The sequence below is a fragment of the Lynx canadensis genome, chromosome B3 (genome assembly GCF_007474595.2).
Source record: "Lynx canadensis isolate LIC74 chromosome B3, mLynCan4.pri.v2, whole genome shotgun sequence".
Lineage (NCBI taxonomy): Eukaryota > Metazoa > Chordata > Mammalia > Carnivora > Felidae > Lynx > Lynx canadensis.
In genome coordinates, this window is record NC_044308.2 from 47617104 (window position 1) to 47634136 (window position 17033).

The 17033-nt window shown below is 34.6% G+C and overlaps 1 protein-coding gene across 5 annotated transcripts in view; it reads left to right on the forward strand.

The window, feature by feature from the left end:
* The window catches only part of ZNF280D (zinc finger protein 280D), a 143334-nt gene that overhangs the window by 56673 nt on the left and 69628 nt on the right, over positions 1-17033 (forward strand). For all 5 annotated transcript variants that reach the window (XM_030318109.1, XM_030318107.1, XM_030318111.1 and 2 more), the window contains 4 exons: positions 6873-7096; positions 10730-10887; positions 11586-11686; positions 12664-12810. In XM_030318109.1, the coding sequence (XP_030173969.1) occupies positions 6873-7096; positions 10730-10887; positions 11586-11686; positions 12664-12810 (630 nt within the window). The remainder of the gene's footprint in view (positions 1-6872; positions 7097-10729; positions 10888-11585; positions 11687-12663; positions 12811-17033) is intronic.

Sequence of the window (17033 nt, forward strand, 5' to 3'; positions counted from 1 at the left end):
CTCTTCTTCTTCTGGAATTCCTATGATATGGATATTGTTCTGTTTGATTGAATTGCTTAGTTCTCAATTTGTCTAAATCCCCTGGATTTTTTTCTCTTTTTCTCAGCTTCCTTGTTTCCATAATTTTATCTTCTAATTCACCTATTCTCCCCTCTGCCTCTTCAGTCCTTTCTATGGCTGCCTCCATTTTATTTTGTACCTCATTTATAGCATTTTTAAAATTCATCATGAATATTTTTTAGGTCCTTGATCTCTGCAGCAATAGATTCTTTGCTATCTTCTATGCTTTTTTCAAGCCCAGCGATTAATCTTATGACTATTATTCTAAATTCTTGTTCAGTTATATTACTTATATCTGTATTGATCAATTCTTTAGCTGTCACTTCTCCTGGCATTTCTTTTGAGGAGCATTCTTCTGTTTCGTCATTTTGGCTAGTTTTCTGTCCCTTATGAGTTCTAAAAACTTATTATGTGCTCTGCACCTGTAAGGACTGCTATATTAAAGGAGGGTCATACACTGTCTAGGGCCTGGACCTTCAGGAGGTGTTTTTTGGAGAGTGTTATTTGGTCTCTGTTGTTGTGACTTTGGTTATTTTATTTCCTTACTCGTAGTGATGTTTTGGACCCTCCACCAGGTGTGCTTTGATTTGTTCCTTCAAGTAGCCTTGGAAAGGAAAATGAACAGACAAACATACAGAAAACAAAACACGCAAACACACAAACAGGTTAAAGAAAAAAACAAAACAATGCAAAAGAAAAGCAAGAAACACCAGCCTCAAATAAAGAACAGGGTGGAGGTGGTGCTGATGGAAGAGCATATACAAAGAGAGAAGTGACAAGGGCGGGGAGGAAAAAGAGAAAATAAACATTGACTGGGCAGAGAGACTAAATGGCTTAATCCAGAGAGAGAGAAAGGAAAATAAAGAAGCGGGGGTGGAGTGGGGAAAGAAATGAAGATAAAGTTGCCCATCCAGAGAAACTATGGGGCTTGATTATTCCAGAGGGAGAGAAAGGAAAGTAAAGAAGGAGGTGTTGAATATGTATCAAGAGAATGGATTAAATATGTCTCCTTAAATAAACCAACAACCAGGGTAACCAGACTAGAGGAGGGAAGAGATAAGGAGGAGAAAAGGAAGGAAGAATATATCTATATAACAAGAACTGTCCAAGAATTAATCAAGGTAATGCAGCAGCACTGGTCTGGAGGAGGGGCTGTCTGGTTCCTCTGCCTCTATCCCGCACCAGTAGATATGCAGTATACCTGGCATGGAGGGGCCTAGTTTGGTGTGGGCAAGTTCCCCCCTCCACTGTGGGCCCTTAGGACCAATCCCTGAGGCCCCACTTTGGTAGTGGTGGGGGGAAAAATGGCGACCCGTTCCCCGTCCCCCCAATTGCTTCTCCATGGACCCGTTGTACCAAATTACTCTGAACTGCCCTCACTGTGCTGGGTGCAGACCAGGTGGTCTTTCTCACTCCTCTGACTCCCATGCCCCTGTGCTTGGCTAGGATTCAAACTTCCCTTCTATGTGCCGTGGTACTGGAGAAGTGCCTCTCCATGGCGCATGATATGTGGTCCCTGCCTGCACTCCAGGGGTGGGGGTGGGGGATCACTTCCTCTTCCTTTAGCATTTTTATAAAATATTCTCTTTTTTTGTCTTAATGTTTGATGACTTTTAGGCTCACAACCCTTGTTTTCCTGTGGTTTCCATTTGCCTAATATATTGTTTACCCTTTTATTTTTAACCATTCTGAATCACTTTATGCCTCTTGGTTTGTGATCCTATGTGAAAATCTCTTGTTTTGGCACTTATGTTAAACTTACTTGTATTCGTTGATATGATTTATTTTGGTCTTGGTTCTGTGACAATTTTTATTATCTTTTTTTAAAAGTCACCATGTGATTGCTTCACATGTATGTAGCTTCAGTTTTTAGGGAATGCTGATATAATTCTAGTAGTCTTATATTCATTTTGCCATTCTGTAAAATTAGAGTTGGTTGAAGTATTCTTAACCCACTCGTTGTTACCTTCTCCTCTCCTGCCTGATTTTAGTCATTATTATTTTTCTGAGTATTTATCTTTGTACTATTAAAACTGGTCATACATATACTACTTCGTTTGGTAGCTCTAAATGATATTCTTTGGTGTACTGCTATTATATGTGAGGCAGTCTATGACCTTTCTCAAGCTTACTTATGCTTACTGTCCTTTTACCCCCTCCCAGTTTTTATTTGTTGGTTGTATAATGTTTTCATTGCCAGGGCATATAACATTTGCATTTGACTTTGTTAACCTTATTTCTATATTTGTTTTAATCTTTTTTCACAGTAAATATGTTGATTACCAGTCTGTTTGTCATGGTTTTTAGTTATCTGTTGGGCTGAAGTTCATCCTCTAGTAATTTCCTCAAACATGGCCTGGGAACAGCATTTTTTGATGTCTTTCATATTCAAAACAGTTCGATTATCCATTCTCAAAAGGACAGTTTGTCCAGATATAAAGTAAGTTGGATCCTACTTTGAGGATCTTGTTTGTGGTGCTCCTGTTTTACAATATTGAATGTTGCTGTTGAGAAATCTGGGATAAGCCTGAATTATTTTGCCCTTTGTAAGTGATTTGACCTTTTTGCATGCAGTCCATAGAATTTCTTTATTTTGCAAGACTGATAATTTTATAATGACTTGACTTAGTGTTGGGATTTGAGAATTTATTTTAGTGTAATTTTCTTGATTAATATTTAAAAATATTTATTCCATGTAATTATTTTGCCTTTTGAAGGGGAGAGGAGAATGTTGTCCAATATGCATTCATTTGATGTCCTTTGTCTGGCATAAATATTTTCTTCTTTTAACACTTAATTTTTTTTATTTGCTCTTCTTATTATTAACCTCTGTGTCCTTCATTTTATTTTCCAATGCCTGTTCACCACTGTTGTCTAATTTGTCTTTATCTCTCTGATTTTATTTCCTTACTTTTCCCTCAGTTTTGTCACTCTTTTTAATGTCTTTTTGGTCTTGCCATCTCTTCTTGCTTTATGGTCTTCCAAATAGACACAGTTGTGTCATTAAGGTTTTAAAATTTGCAACAAAAATTTTGGTCACTGTTTTCATCTGCATCTGCTCCATGGCGTTTTTGTCTGAATTTTACGTTTTCCTTCTTTTATCCTAAAGTATTTTTGTTCAGATGTAAGTTTCCATCATAGTGAAGAATAAGTTGGATTTTCTTGGGCTAGCTCTTTTGTACAAAGCTCCTTTAGGGAAGCCAAGGTTGCCATAATAATCTCACATTCTATTAGCTGGTTTATATAATAACTCTTTGCTGGGCAGAAGGTTTCCTGCAAATGTGACTTGTGTGTCTGACTTTATAGCATTGCCTTGTCTACTTCTCTGTACCAAATGAAGTCTGAGGGACTTCTGTCATCCTACTTGCCCTAGCATCTGCACCTGTTTTTGCGAAGAAAGGATATAGCTTTGCACTTCAGGATGTGTTTTTCATCTTTAGCAAATTTTTGCTGACACTTTCTAAGATCTGTTACTATTGGGTCCTTTTGACTTCTCTGTTCTACTTCCACCTGCATGTCTTCTGTCTGATCTTGGCTGCTTTGGGTAGTACTGTCATATGTTGTAGAGTCTGTGGATTTTATGTGGTTCTTAGTTTCAATGAAAGTGAAATTTTTAGAATTTGGTTGTTGTGGCTTTGGATGAGTCCTAGGAAAAGGGGGAAATGTTGACTTATGTAGGCTGATCGTATGGGAACTTCTAATTTACTATTTATTTTTTTATTTAAAATATTTTTTTAGTGTTAATTCACTTCTTAGAGACAGAGAGAGACAGAGTGTGAGCAGGGGAGGGGCAGAGAGAGAGGGAGACAGAGAATCAGAAGCAGGCTCCAGGCTCTGAGCTATTAGCACAGAACCCTACGGGGGGCTTGAACTCACAAACTGTGAGATCATCACCTGAACCCGAAGACAGACGTTCAACCCACTGAGCCACCCAGGCACCTCTGTATTTTAGTATTTAAAAATAGCATCTCTCCTTCTTTGTTCTGAAAATCTTACCTAAATATTTAGGTACTAACAAAGCACTAGCACATGGCCATCTACTGGGAGGACTGAAGATGAAAATGGTGCTAAGATGGTATCTACTGTTTAAAATTACAGTGTATGGCATTAAAGTTTAATACTTTCGAATGGCTAACCGAGGACAATAAGGGATAACCTAGAGCTACAGTGAAGGGCTAGAACCAAAAGGGTTTTAGACTGAATAAAAGATGACCAGGTGATCTTAGACCATACCTCAGCCATACCATCCATAGCTTTTTCTATCCTCCTGTAAAACCTTCCTTCTAAGCCTAATTCTCATTTAAGTTGCTTTCTTGCCTTTTGACTTCTGGATATTTTCTGTGGGATTCTGTGCTTTTCTCTCAGTTACTAAATTTTCTGAACTAGGTTGTCCATTCTTGGTTTTCAGTGATTTATTCCTCATCTGTCTTACAGGGATCTGAAACATTGCTTAAAATATACTGTGAATGAAAAAAAAAAAAAGATACTGTGAATGAAACTAATGTAGCATTGTATGACAACTATACTAAAAAATAAAGACACTTTGAGACTTAATATTTATTTTTAAAATCGGATCCTGTTTTATTTAAAAGAAAAAATGGAGGCACAGAAAGCGGTTGATCATCTATTATGTATATTGTAATTTATGAGTAATTAAGGTAACTTTACCTCTTATCGGTGTACCAAATTAGATGTTTCTGAAAAATATAACCTTGTAACACACTGTACTATAGACTACTTATTTTGTAGATTTCAGGAAAGTATTGAATCTCAAATATGACTCAAGAGCTCCTACAGTCTGAAAACCAGGTTTGTTGTTTGAATATATGTGATTGTCCACATTTCTAATTAGGGACACTATTCCATATATATCATTTTTGTGCATTATAATTTTTCCCATTGTTTGAGATCACTCTAATGGTAAAATTGCAGTTAAGGTCAGTGGTTCTATCTATCAAAATGATACTATGGTACACATCACTTGTAATAAGATATGTATTTTGGGTTTTTTTCTGATAATGCTGATGGATTTACTCTGAACTATCCTTTTCTCCATTTATCCTTAAATTCAAAACCAGCCTGTTTTAGAAGGAACTTAGCCCTATAAAAGTCCTTAGAAATAGCCTGACTTACCTAGTGTTCAGCTCTTAAGTATTATGTGTGTCCTAAGGAATATCTAGAAACATATAGAGAAAACCCTTCTCATTTCCCTCTTTTCATTTCAATGGAATGGTTTCATTTCAACTGTATTTATTCTGAGTGGTTGACTACAGAGGATCATGTAGTATTAAGGACCTAATGTATTTGTCCTAAATTCGCTTATGGATGCAACCTTAACTCCTAAATCACAAGTTATGTCATTGTTTTGGGGCCCATTTTATTCAGTATTTTTTCCCCTTTCTTTTAGATCTAAAATAGATCTATTTTATATTTTTTTCTTGGTGTTTTTTTTTTCTTAAAGGTTTCAGAACTGATAGATGAAAAGCATAAATGCAATTGAAGGAAATGTTATAGGCCTGTTTTGGAACAGCTTCTCATGTGATTCAGAACATTTTACCAGTGATTTAACATTTCGATGTGGCAGAAGAAGAGATGGATGTTACCTTAGAAATGGAATAGAGTTGTGTTTAGAGTTTCAAACTTTTTAATGTTGTTATTAATTTACTAAGTAACACATTTACGAAGAGTTTAAGTCAGCTGGTTTATATTATAAATGAATTACCTGGGTGGCTAGTTGAAAAATAAGGATTTCTGGGCCCTGTATCTAGACATTGTGGTTTATGGATCTGAAGTGGGCCCAGGAATTGCATTTTGACAAGTACTCCTGGTTTTTCTAATGTAGGTCTTCTTTGGACTGACCTTTGAGAAAAACTGCCCTGGAGAAATTCTACAACTGAAAATGATGTACAATAAATGAATTAGTTAAATCTTGTTGGGTAAAAAAAAAGCTCATGTATGAAAGTATTCCACTTTAGAACCAATTTATGTGACATCTTGAGTTTACTCATGAGGAACTAAATTTCCCCTTCAAAAATTTAAGCATTCTAGATTTCAGGGTGTTACTACTGCTGCTTTTTTTTTTAACTCATACATTTTCTAGTGTCTTGAGTCTGGGCAATGGCAAATTAGTTGTACTCAATTTTTCGTTCTAACTAGATATTATGAAATTTCATATATCACTTGATAATGAAACATCTACATTATGGCATATAACCTACATTTCCTTTCTATGCTCTATCTTGACATGAATGTGAAATGAATAAGGTTTGTTTGTTTATTTATTTAATTTACTTATTTAAGAGTGGGCGAATGTGCACTGGTTGAGGGAGAGTGTCAGAGGGCGGGAGAGAGAGAGAGAGAGAATGAATCTTAAGCATACTCCATGTCCAGCATGGATCCTGAAGTGGGGCTCAATCCCACAACCCTGAGATCGTGACCTGAGCTGAATCAAAAGTCAGACACTCAGCCAACCAGGCGCCCTGAATAAGTTTTAGTTTCAATTAAGCATTTAAGTTATTATTCAATATTTATATCCAAAAAGATAAATTGCAAGGAAAAAAATTATTATGTCAGTAGCCAAGTTCTCATTTTAAAGTTTTTCTTTAAAAATTTTTTGTTGTTGTTTATTAAGATAATAGGTATTTATTGTTATTAGAATGTGAGTATGTACCACAAACTTTTGGTGAATATTTTCCCAGATATTTACCAAGCATAGTTTTAACATGGTCTGGCCTTGTTGTAAACATACAGTTGTTTTTTGATGTCCAATCTTTTTTAAGTGTTAAATAAGACTTATGTTTTTTCTCTTTCAGTACTGTTGTCCAGACATGATAAATAACTTTTTAGGACTGGCTAAAACAGAATTTTCAAGTACAGCAAATAAAAATAAGACTGTTGATTCAGAGCAAGGAAAATTGATCATGTTAGTTAATGACTTTTATTATGGAAAACATGAAGGAGATGTTCAGGAAGAACAGAAGACTCACACAACCTTTAAATGCTTCAGTTGCTTGAAAATTCTTAAAAATAATATTAGGTATGTAAATACTTATTTTTATTTGTGTTTGAAAATTGGAGTGCTAAAGATACAAATGTTGTATCTTTATCTTGTATTTCTCTGTGCCATTCTAGACAAGTAATTTTAATACTTTCTACTAAGAACAAAGGCAGATCGTCCTGTTGAAAAACTTGTTCTTTCTTATAATTCAGAGTTGACTCCTGGATCCACTTAGTTGTATCTCTTTAAGATAACTTAAGAAAGGACAAATTTTTTTTCAAATAAGGGAAAATTAACATTTCCCTTATATTATCAGGGTTTTAGGAATTTTCATGAGATTGTTTTCATTCTTAGCTGCTTTTGAATTTTATTTTTCTTCACTTTACAAGAAGTACCACTTCAGTATGTTTTGTCTAGTTTGACCTCTTCCATATTCATCTTATTTAATGCTCAGATCTTTCGATTCATATTTGTAATTTTTGGAACATTTACCTTGCAGGGAAAGTGATCTTCTTTAGAGAAATACCAGTTCTAGGAAACATGTTGGCTTTGATTTCAAAATTTAACCTCTTCAAAAATTACAAATTTAATTTCCAGTGTAATTTTGAAGATTTATACCTGTATGCTTTAAATTTTATGACCTTTACTTTGTAATCTTTGTGTTACATGGCATATTAGTAGTTGTCATCCTATTAATGAGTACATAACAAGAACAAAGTAACAGGACATATTGATTGGTATTTTCATTGGTTATGTAGCTTGACATTTATATTAGGTAAGGTTGTTTCTTCATTTTATTACAAAAATTTTCAGACATTCAACAAAGTTTTAAAAATTTTACTGCAGATATTTGTATACTTACCACCTTGATTCTACCATTAACATTTTACTGTATTTTATCATACATCTATTTGATATCATATATCAAACTATTTTTTTTCTCACACATTTCCAAGTAAGTTGCAGACATCACTGGTGTGTGTGTGTTTATACAAGCATACCTATGTATGCCTTTTTATGTTTACCCTTGATAACTATTATTTGTAAATAGCATTCTTAGGTACCAATAGGTTACTTCTGGACCTAGTATTTATTTCATTTCCTGTGAGTTCTTAGGTCAAAAAGAAGCATATAGAAAAACCCTGAGATACATTGTGATATACTCCTATAACAGTTATTAAAGCTTTGTTTATGGTGGTGTTTTATAGTTTCCAAATTCTTTCATGTATGTTATTTCATATGAGTTTTCACTTTTCTTTATCTCCTTTTATTAAACTTTAACAGCCATCAATAGTTAATGGTCCTAGTAGTTTAACAGAAGGGATATTGTATTTTTTTTTTTATTAAAAAAAAATTTTTTTTTTTCAACGTTTATTTATTTTTGGGACAGAGAGAGACAGAGCATGAACGGGGGAGGGGCAGAGAGAGAGGGAGACACAGAATCGGAAACAGGCTCCAGGCTCTGAGCCATCAGCCCAGAGCCCGATGCGGGGCTCGAACTCCCGGACCGCGAGATCGTGACCTGGCTGAAGTCGGACGCTTAACCGACTGCGCCACCCAGGCGCCCCGATATTGTATTTTTTTTAAAAATTTTTTTAAATGTTTGTTTATTTTTGAGAGCCAAGAGACAGAGCATGAGGAGGGGGAGGGGCAGAGAGAGAGAGGGAAACACAGAATCTGAAGCAGGCTCCAGGCTCTGAGCTGTCAGCACAGAGCCTGACGCGGGGCTGAAACCCACGAACTGTGAGATCATGACCTGAGCTGAAGTCAGTTGCTTAACTGACGGAGCCACCCAGGGGCCGTGAGATATTGTACTTTTTGATATAACATTGAAACAATATTACAGTATAATTCTGTCACCGATTTCCATATTATTACTCCTTTAATAGTAAAATACACCAGAAAAATCATGTTAATAAATGTGGTGCATGCATACAAATATGTTTCACTGACTTAGTTCCTTGTTATACTTAAATATTACATATATGATATTAAGTTATTTCAGCAACAGCTTTTGCCTTTCCTTTGAGATTAGCCCACTTAATATTAAACATACGAAAATTAACAATTCCTTTTTTTATTATTTTTTTCAGTAGAGTAGTTATACATTTTAGAGTACCAGATTATTTAGAAATTTTAAGCAAACAGCACTTATAACATCCAGGAATTGAGCATTTTTTAAAATACTAATTGTTGAGTAAATGTAACCTTAATGGTAAATACTTCATAACCAAAGGAGTTAAATGTGTTAAATAATATTTTAACAGTAAAAATTGGGAAGACAAATTGATGTTTGTAGAGAATGGTAAGAAATTGATAGCTATAGATTTTTTTTCTCTGCCTCATCAACATACTGTGGTGTGGTATTTTTCTTTTGTTTCCTACATTGAATGTCACCAAAAACGGTTAGGTTTATTTTATTCTGTGAACATCTTGCAAGAAGTTTGTTTTTTTGTTTCCCTCATTTCCATAGTTTGGTTTGAGAGCATGAGTTCCTGATGGGGGCTCATATAATAATTAAGAGAAAGCTTGATAGTTAAAAGATTATTTTATATAGATACACTTGAATTGCTTAAAGTTGTGTGGTGAAAATTTAATGGCTTATGACCATATCTCTCTATATAAATATTCCAAGACTAGGATTTTCTATAGGTGTTTGTAGATCTGGTGTTAAAACCAAAGGAGGACAAAAAGATTCTTCAGAGTGTGCCATAACCTGTTTAAGAGTAGTATTGTGGAGGTGTGAAAAAGAGATAAACGTTATAGCCTTCATGGTGACTGCTATCCAGATTAATAACATTATCATTTACTTTCTAGATTCTTTACAGGCTCAAAGTGAGTAATTGTTAATAGTTGACCCAGACTAAAAATTGTTATAACTTTACTTTCAAATTCAGTAAAAAGCTTCAGTAAGCTCTTTTAAATAGGTGTTCCCAGTTTTATTGCACTCTTTGCTGTTGAAGGTCATAGTTCCTGCTCATAAGAAGCCTTTTAGGGAAGCTGAAATAGCAGAATGTAAAACTGAAAAATGGACGTTGCCTACAAAGGGCACAGTCTGCAAGTTAAAATGAACGGTCTGTGCTAACAGTAAACCGGTATCATTAAATAAAACAAAAGGTTCTCGTAATTGTAGGCATTAAAATTGCTATTACATGCATTTAGAAACCAAGACACAAGTAAAAATACCAGTAATTTGTCTTTTAAACAGTTGGAATCTATTGTATATCTTCACAACCTTAAAAGATTTCTCTCATGACTATAGCTGCTTTTGGTGGTAGGGTTTCCTTCCTTTCAAGTATTTTATTTCCTTCCTTTCAAGTAAATAAATTTTATTTAAAAATCTAAATAGTATTTGTGTATGGAAAAAAAGACTGCTTTTTTTTATCTTTAAAAAAACATTTTAATCTGAAATGATTAAGAATTAAAGCAAATTATTGAAATTTCATATTAATTACATTGATGAATTCTTTTAAAACAAAGATGAAAAGATGTTTATTTAGCCACTTAATGAAAGTGATTATTTAAAATACACAGTTTTCTAGAAGACTTTAAGGCTTTTGAGATTTTTTTTGAGTAATGTATTTGTATTTTTAAGATTTAGATTCAGATACTTATTTTTTACATTTGTGTTTTTAAATCTGAATTTTTGCACCTGTTGACAATCATTTATAGGTTTATGAACCACATGAAACACCACTTGGAACTTGAGAAGCAGAGCAGTGAGAGCTGGGAAAACCACACCACCTGCCAGCATTGCTACCGTCAGTTTCCCACACCATTTCAACTGCAGTGTCACATTGAAAGCACACATACACCTCATGAATTTTCTAGTAAGTTACAGTATTGGATATTATCAATTTTGACAGTGTAACTCTGAGAAAACTTAAGAAGCTTGTTAGGAAAATAAGACTAAGAAAAAGACTTTGGAATTTGGGGGCAAAATTGAAAAAGTTCTAACTGTTAAAACTAGTTACTAAAATTAAAATCCCTCTTGTAAATAATTCATTAAGGTAAATAACCTGTGCATTATATGTGGGGGACTAAATTAAAAAGCTCAGATCATAGTTTTAAAATATGAAAATAATGAAAAAAACAACTACAGTCATAGTTAAAGTCACAGATCTCGGAGCTAGATAGCTTGAGTTCAAATCCCAGGTCTGCCTTTTAATACAACTATGTGATGTTAAGCAACTTAGTATTTGAATAATGAGAATAATAGAAATACCTGTTTCATAATGCTGTCATGAGAATTATATGAGCTAATGTAAGTAAAGTACTTAGAACTGTGTTTGGCACACCAATAAAAACTATATAGCTGCTGTCTGTCACTACCATCAATACTATTGTTATTATTGATATAGATATATAAAATGAATTTTATTCATATATATTTGTGTTTGCCTGGTAATGATACCTTTTTCTGAGGTATAATTGACATAGAGTTTCAGTTATACAAAATAATGATTTGCTGTTTGTCTGTGTGTGTGCATCTTAAAATGGTGTAATGTCTTTTCCCCCCCACTTTTAGCCATTTGCAAAATCTGTGAATTATCATTTGAAACAGAGCATATTCTTTTACAACATATGAAGGACAATCATAAGCCCGGTGAAATGCCATATATTTGTCAGGTATACATATATTTTATTGTGTACTTAGTGTTTGGTTTGTTTGTTTTCTATTGTTTTGATTGTAAGATTTAAACCTCTTGGGCCAAGGGTCAGCAAATTTTTTTTTTGTAAAGCACCAGGTGATAAATATTCAGGCTTTCAGGGTCATATAATCTCTGTTGTAACTAATCAACTCTGTCATTGTAGCACAAAGGCAGCCACAGACAATAAGTAAATGAATGTGATCTGGCTGTGTTTATTTAAACTTTATCTATGGACACTGGAATCTGAATTTCATATAATTTTTATGGGTCATGAAATAAAATTGGTTACTAAAATTAAAATTCCTTTTGTAAACTATTTATTAATTTAAAAACCTTTGGTATAACTTATGCATTGTATGTGGGGATCAGTAGAGAGTTGAAATTGGCCCACAGGCCATTTTTACCCACTCCCGATTGGACAAAGAAAAGCCCAGTGGCTAACAGACAAATGTAGAGACTTAGCTTACTATACAGGGAAGAATGTAGGCATACAAGGGAAATATGAAATGCTTCTACTTACAGAGAACTCTACCAAATGCTTTGGGATTAGTAATTTTTCAGAATTTGAAGAAATAGAAAAAGAAGATAAAAATATATTGCCAATGTCATAGCCTGGAAGCCATGTATAATCTAAAGGAAAGTGCTGTTTTATGTAGCAGAAAAAAACTTTGTAGGACAGGAGGTGTTAAAGCTTGAAAATTCAAGTCAAGATGGGAATGATAATTAAAAAGAGCTGATAAAAATAAGGGAATCTAGTTATGTTTTGGGAGCTATCCCTAAACTTTAAAAGATAACTTTTCTCTCTCAAAGATTATCTTTCACTGCTTGTATTAATGGGATTCTAATAGCACCTTATGTTCTTCTAAACAAATGACCTATCATTGTTACTTTGTAATTGATACTTTGCATATCATTATACATTTTCAAGTTAAACTAAACCTTCTTTATTTGTAGGTTTGCAATTATAGATCATCATCATTTTCTGATGTGGAAACTCATTTTAGAACATCCCATGAAAACACTAAGAACTTGCTATGTCCATTTTGCCTCAAAGTTATTAAAATTGCAACACCCTACATGCATCATTATATGAAGCATCAGGTGAGATTTACCAGTTCTTATTTGTTCATGTTATTTTAGCAAAAATATAGGTTATTACTGAGAACATTGGTTAGATTTGTTCTACAGGAAAGCAAGGTTATTTCAAATGACATGATTAATTTTGATTTATGCTGAGTTACTTGTGAAACTTTCACTTCTTTTCCTTGCTTCCTTTCTGGTGATGTTGTAGCTCATAAGTGAAAATTCTGAAAGATAGCTGGAAATCAGAAACCTAGGATTGAAGGAAAAAAAGGAGAGATGAGTGGAGTATTCAAACGATTGGATATTTCAGAGCCCAAGAGTGGATATAGGAATGATTTTGAAGGTAGTTATCAGGTGTGGGAATGATTTTGAAAGTGGTTTCTTAGAACTGAGAAAACATTGAGGAATCATATTCTTGTTTTCCATTTTCTCTTCCAACCTATTTCCACTTTTTAGCCCCCTTATTATGAGAATACATGTTGTTATCATTGACCAGAAGTGGTGTTTTATAGCTGCCACTGATAAAGGAAACAGTAATGACACTGCTTGGTACATGAACTCTACCAAAGAACTGTATTTAGGCCATCACTTGTTTTATGGATGACTTATGTTAGTTCTGCTATGTAATTTTTGGGACCCAATATTAGCACTTATACCCTTCTCTTGAATTCTGGTGTTAATACTTACTGGTTCTTTTCCTGAAGCAATTAAACCACCCTTTGTTTGGGTTGAAAACCTTTATGTAACACTGATCCTGTTCTTAAGTGCTTGAAAGAGCAACAACAGTGCCTTTGCCAAAATGAGAAGTCACTGGGCTTACTGAATCTGATCATGCAATCAAGTTTTGCCACCTCCCTAATCAGCTCATTACATTTTCTTATTATTGATGAAGTTGGCACGCTGATTGGTGCTCACTTTGCTTTCAGTTCTAGTCATGAGACAATCATGAAATCAACTTGTGGTTTTTAACTGGGAAAGATCATAAAAGTAGAATTTCCAAGTGAATTTTTTTTTACATTTTCATTTAAATTCCAGTTAGTTAACATACAGTGTAATATTAGTATCAAATTTAGAATTTAGTGATTCAACACTTACATACAACACCTGGTGCTCATCACAAGTGCCCTCCTTAATCCCCATCACCTGTCAAACCCATCCCCCCATCCACACCTCACCTCTTAGAACATTGCTTACCTCTGATAACCATCAGTTTGTTCTCTATAGTTAGGAGTCTGTTTCTTGCTTTGCCTCCCCTTTTTCCCCCTGTGTTCAGTTGTTTTCTTTCTTAAATTCCACATCTGAGTGAAATAATATTTGTCTTTCTCTGTCTTATTTTGCTTAGCATAATACTCTCTAGCTCCATCCATGTCATTGCAAATGGCAAGATTTCATTCTTTTTTATGGCTGAGTAACATTCCATTGAGTGTGTGTGTGTGTGTGTGTGTGTGTGTGTGTGTGTACCACATCTTCTTTATCCAATTGAATTTAGTATCACCTATGTTGTGACTAGGATGATACTCCTCTTGGAGAAGTTTTGGCAAGATCTTTCTATTCTAGGTTTCCTCAACAGTGTTCCAGCAGGTGTTAATAGATGTTTCCCCCCAAATTGTTACTGGTAAATAAATTTGGTAAATGCCCAGATTTACAATATTAAACAGTTTGGTTGTCTGTTTTTTAAAATAGGACTTCTCAGAAATTTTTATATGCCAGTGAACTTTGTGAATTTCCAAGCAAGGGGTATAGTATGCATTAGTCCCCAAACTTTTTTGGCCACTAACCCCTTTATTTGCATAATACCTATTAACATTTTTTTGAAGAATAGAATTTTGGAAACACCATTTTTGGTACTCTTTATTTCGCCTTTGGCCTTTAATTTTGAATGGGAGAATGAGATATAAAACAGTAGTGCTATTTCATTATGGGAGTTTTAACATAATTTTCCCCACATGCTTTCCTAAGCTCCAGAGTGAGATGTAGATGTGGGAAGAATGATAATTATGAAAGAGATGTGTGGGCCCACTATGTGGGCTATGTGATTTATAAGGTTTTTATAAGCTGAGTTTTATGTCTTAACTTGCTGTTGGTGCCCAGTTTTCTTTGGTTTATATGGAATACTCAGGAGGCAGGCAGTCATCAGTAAAGAGGGGAGAAATCTATTAATAAGGATCATCAACATCCTTGAAGGTATTTACAGTTTGTTTAATTATTTACAAAGGCTAGGACACCACAGTTGAGCAGGACTATAAACTTGTAATTGAGGTGACATTATTAGTGTGATATTAGACAATAAGAATTGTTGACTCTGGCTCATTTTATTGTCTTCGAAGACATTGGTTGTGACTTTTTTTTAAGTAGTTTTGTTATTAAGTCTCGGGATTTTAGAGCTAAGAATCCAGTTTGTATGACTTTTAAGAAATAATATAAGTGATTTTGGATGTGTTAAATATGCTCATTAGATCTTTAATAAAAATGTTAAGCAGTTAACATATGCCACATGCCATCACTTACCTTATGGCAGCAGCAGGTGCTTTACAAACATTATCACATTTAATCCTCACAATCACATATGTATATTATTATTTCTAACTTATAGATGAGGAAACAAAGTTTTAGAGAAAGTAACTTGCTCAATGCCTTATTACCTAATAAAAAGCAGAATTAAATTTGACTTCAGAGCCCAGGCTTTTACTACTTTATCACAGAGCCAGATTTCACATTGGCATTAGATCTAAGGGTAGAAATAACATGTAGTCAGAATCACTCTTATATCCTTTAAGCTTCTCAAACAATGTGGTATGTGTATCAAAAAGTTCAACACCAATAATTAGTTCTCTATCCTTGGAATAGATCACCATTTCTTTGATTGAACATGATGTTACTGAATAATGCACTGTTTTCTTTATCACTCTTATCACATTGAAATGCATACATACACAAGAAACACATGCAAGACTTGTGTCCAACTAAGGGAATAGTAGATTAATGTATTCTATCTCATGATTCTGGACAAATGTTCATTGAATGGAATGGCAGACGTTTTGAACTAGTTAAATTGTACTTCTCATATGTACTTTCTCTGTCAGTCTCTTGCTTTCCGCCTCACTATCCATTTACTTAACAAATATTTACTGAGTGCCTTACTATGTGCCAGGAGCTGTTTTGGTTATTATATAGCAGTGAAGAAAACAAAGTCTAAGCTCTCTGGAATTTGAATTATAGTGGAGAAAGATAAATATATGTGTGTTTATGTTTGAATGTATATGCATGCTAGCTGGTGATAGTACTGTGGAAGGAAAATGTGGAAGATGGAGAGTGCCAGAGAGGTGTTGGGAGTGGAGGAATGGTTGCTGTTGTTATGTATATATTGTGGTAAAACGCGAGCCTCTCTGAAGGAAATAAAAGAATAAGCCACGTAGAAGTCTGGGAGAGGAGACATACAGTGAAGTGAATGCATACATGGGACACTCAAAAAACATCAGAGGACAGTTGTTGCTAGAGCAGAGTAAACTAAAAAGAGGAAGAGAAGTAAGAGGTAAGAGCATAACAGTAGAATGCAGGCTAGTTTATGTAGAGCCTTGTAAACCAGAAATAGGACTTGGGAAAGCCATGGGAGCATTTTAGCATGTGAAGAAAGATCTACCATGTTTTAAGATCATTAGCAGCTAGGGGGAGAATAGACCATACGGAGGAAAGAACATGACAGGAAGGTAGGAGATTATTACAGTAGTCCAGGTGAGTGGTTTGGTAGCAATGGTTAGAGGTAATGAGGGGTGGAAAGTTTATGAAAGGTTTTGAAGGTAGAGCTGACAGGTTTTATTAGTGTGTTAGTTATAAGATGTGTGAGTGAGTTATTGATTTTTTGTCCTAACCAGCTATAAGAGTATAATTTTCATACACTGTCATAGGGGAAAGAGTGAGAAAAGAACAGATGTTGGGGGGGGGGGGGGCAAGGAGTTAGGGAGAAAAATCCAGAATTCAACTTTGTCCATGTTGATTTGAGATACATATTAGCTATCAGGTAGTGGTGTCTAGTAGACAGCCGGATAGGTAGTATTTAAAGCCTTGAAACTGAATGAGGTAACCTGGGCAGTGATTACAGATAGGGAAAAGATTTCTGGGAATTGGATTCTGGAGAAGTAACTTTCTGTCCTTTTGTCTTGGTATCTGTTTCTTGGCTAAGTTTTCTCTTTTTCCTCCTCCTCTTCCTTCAGCACATATAAATGAATTTTCAAAAATTGCCT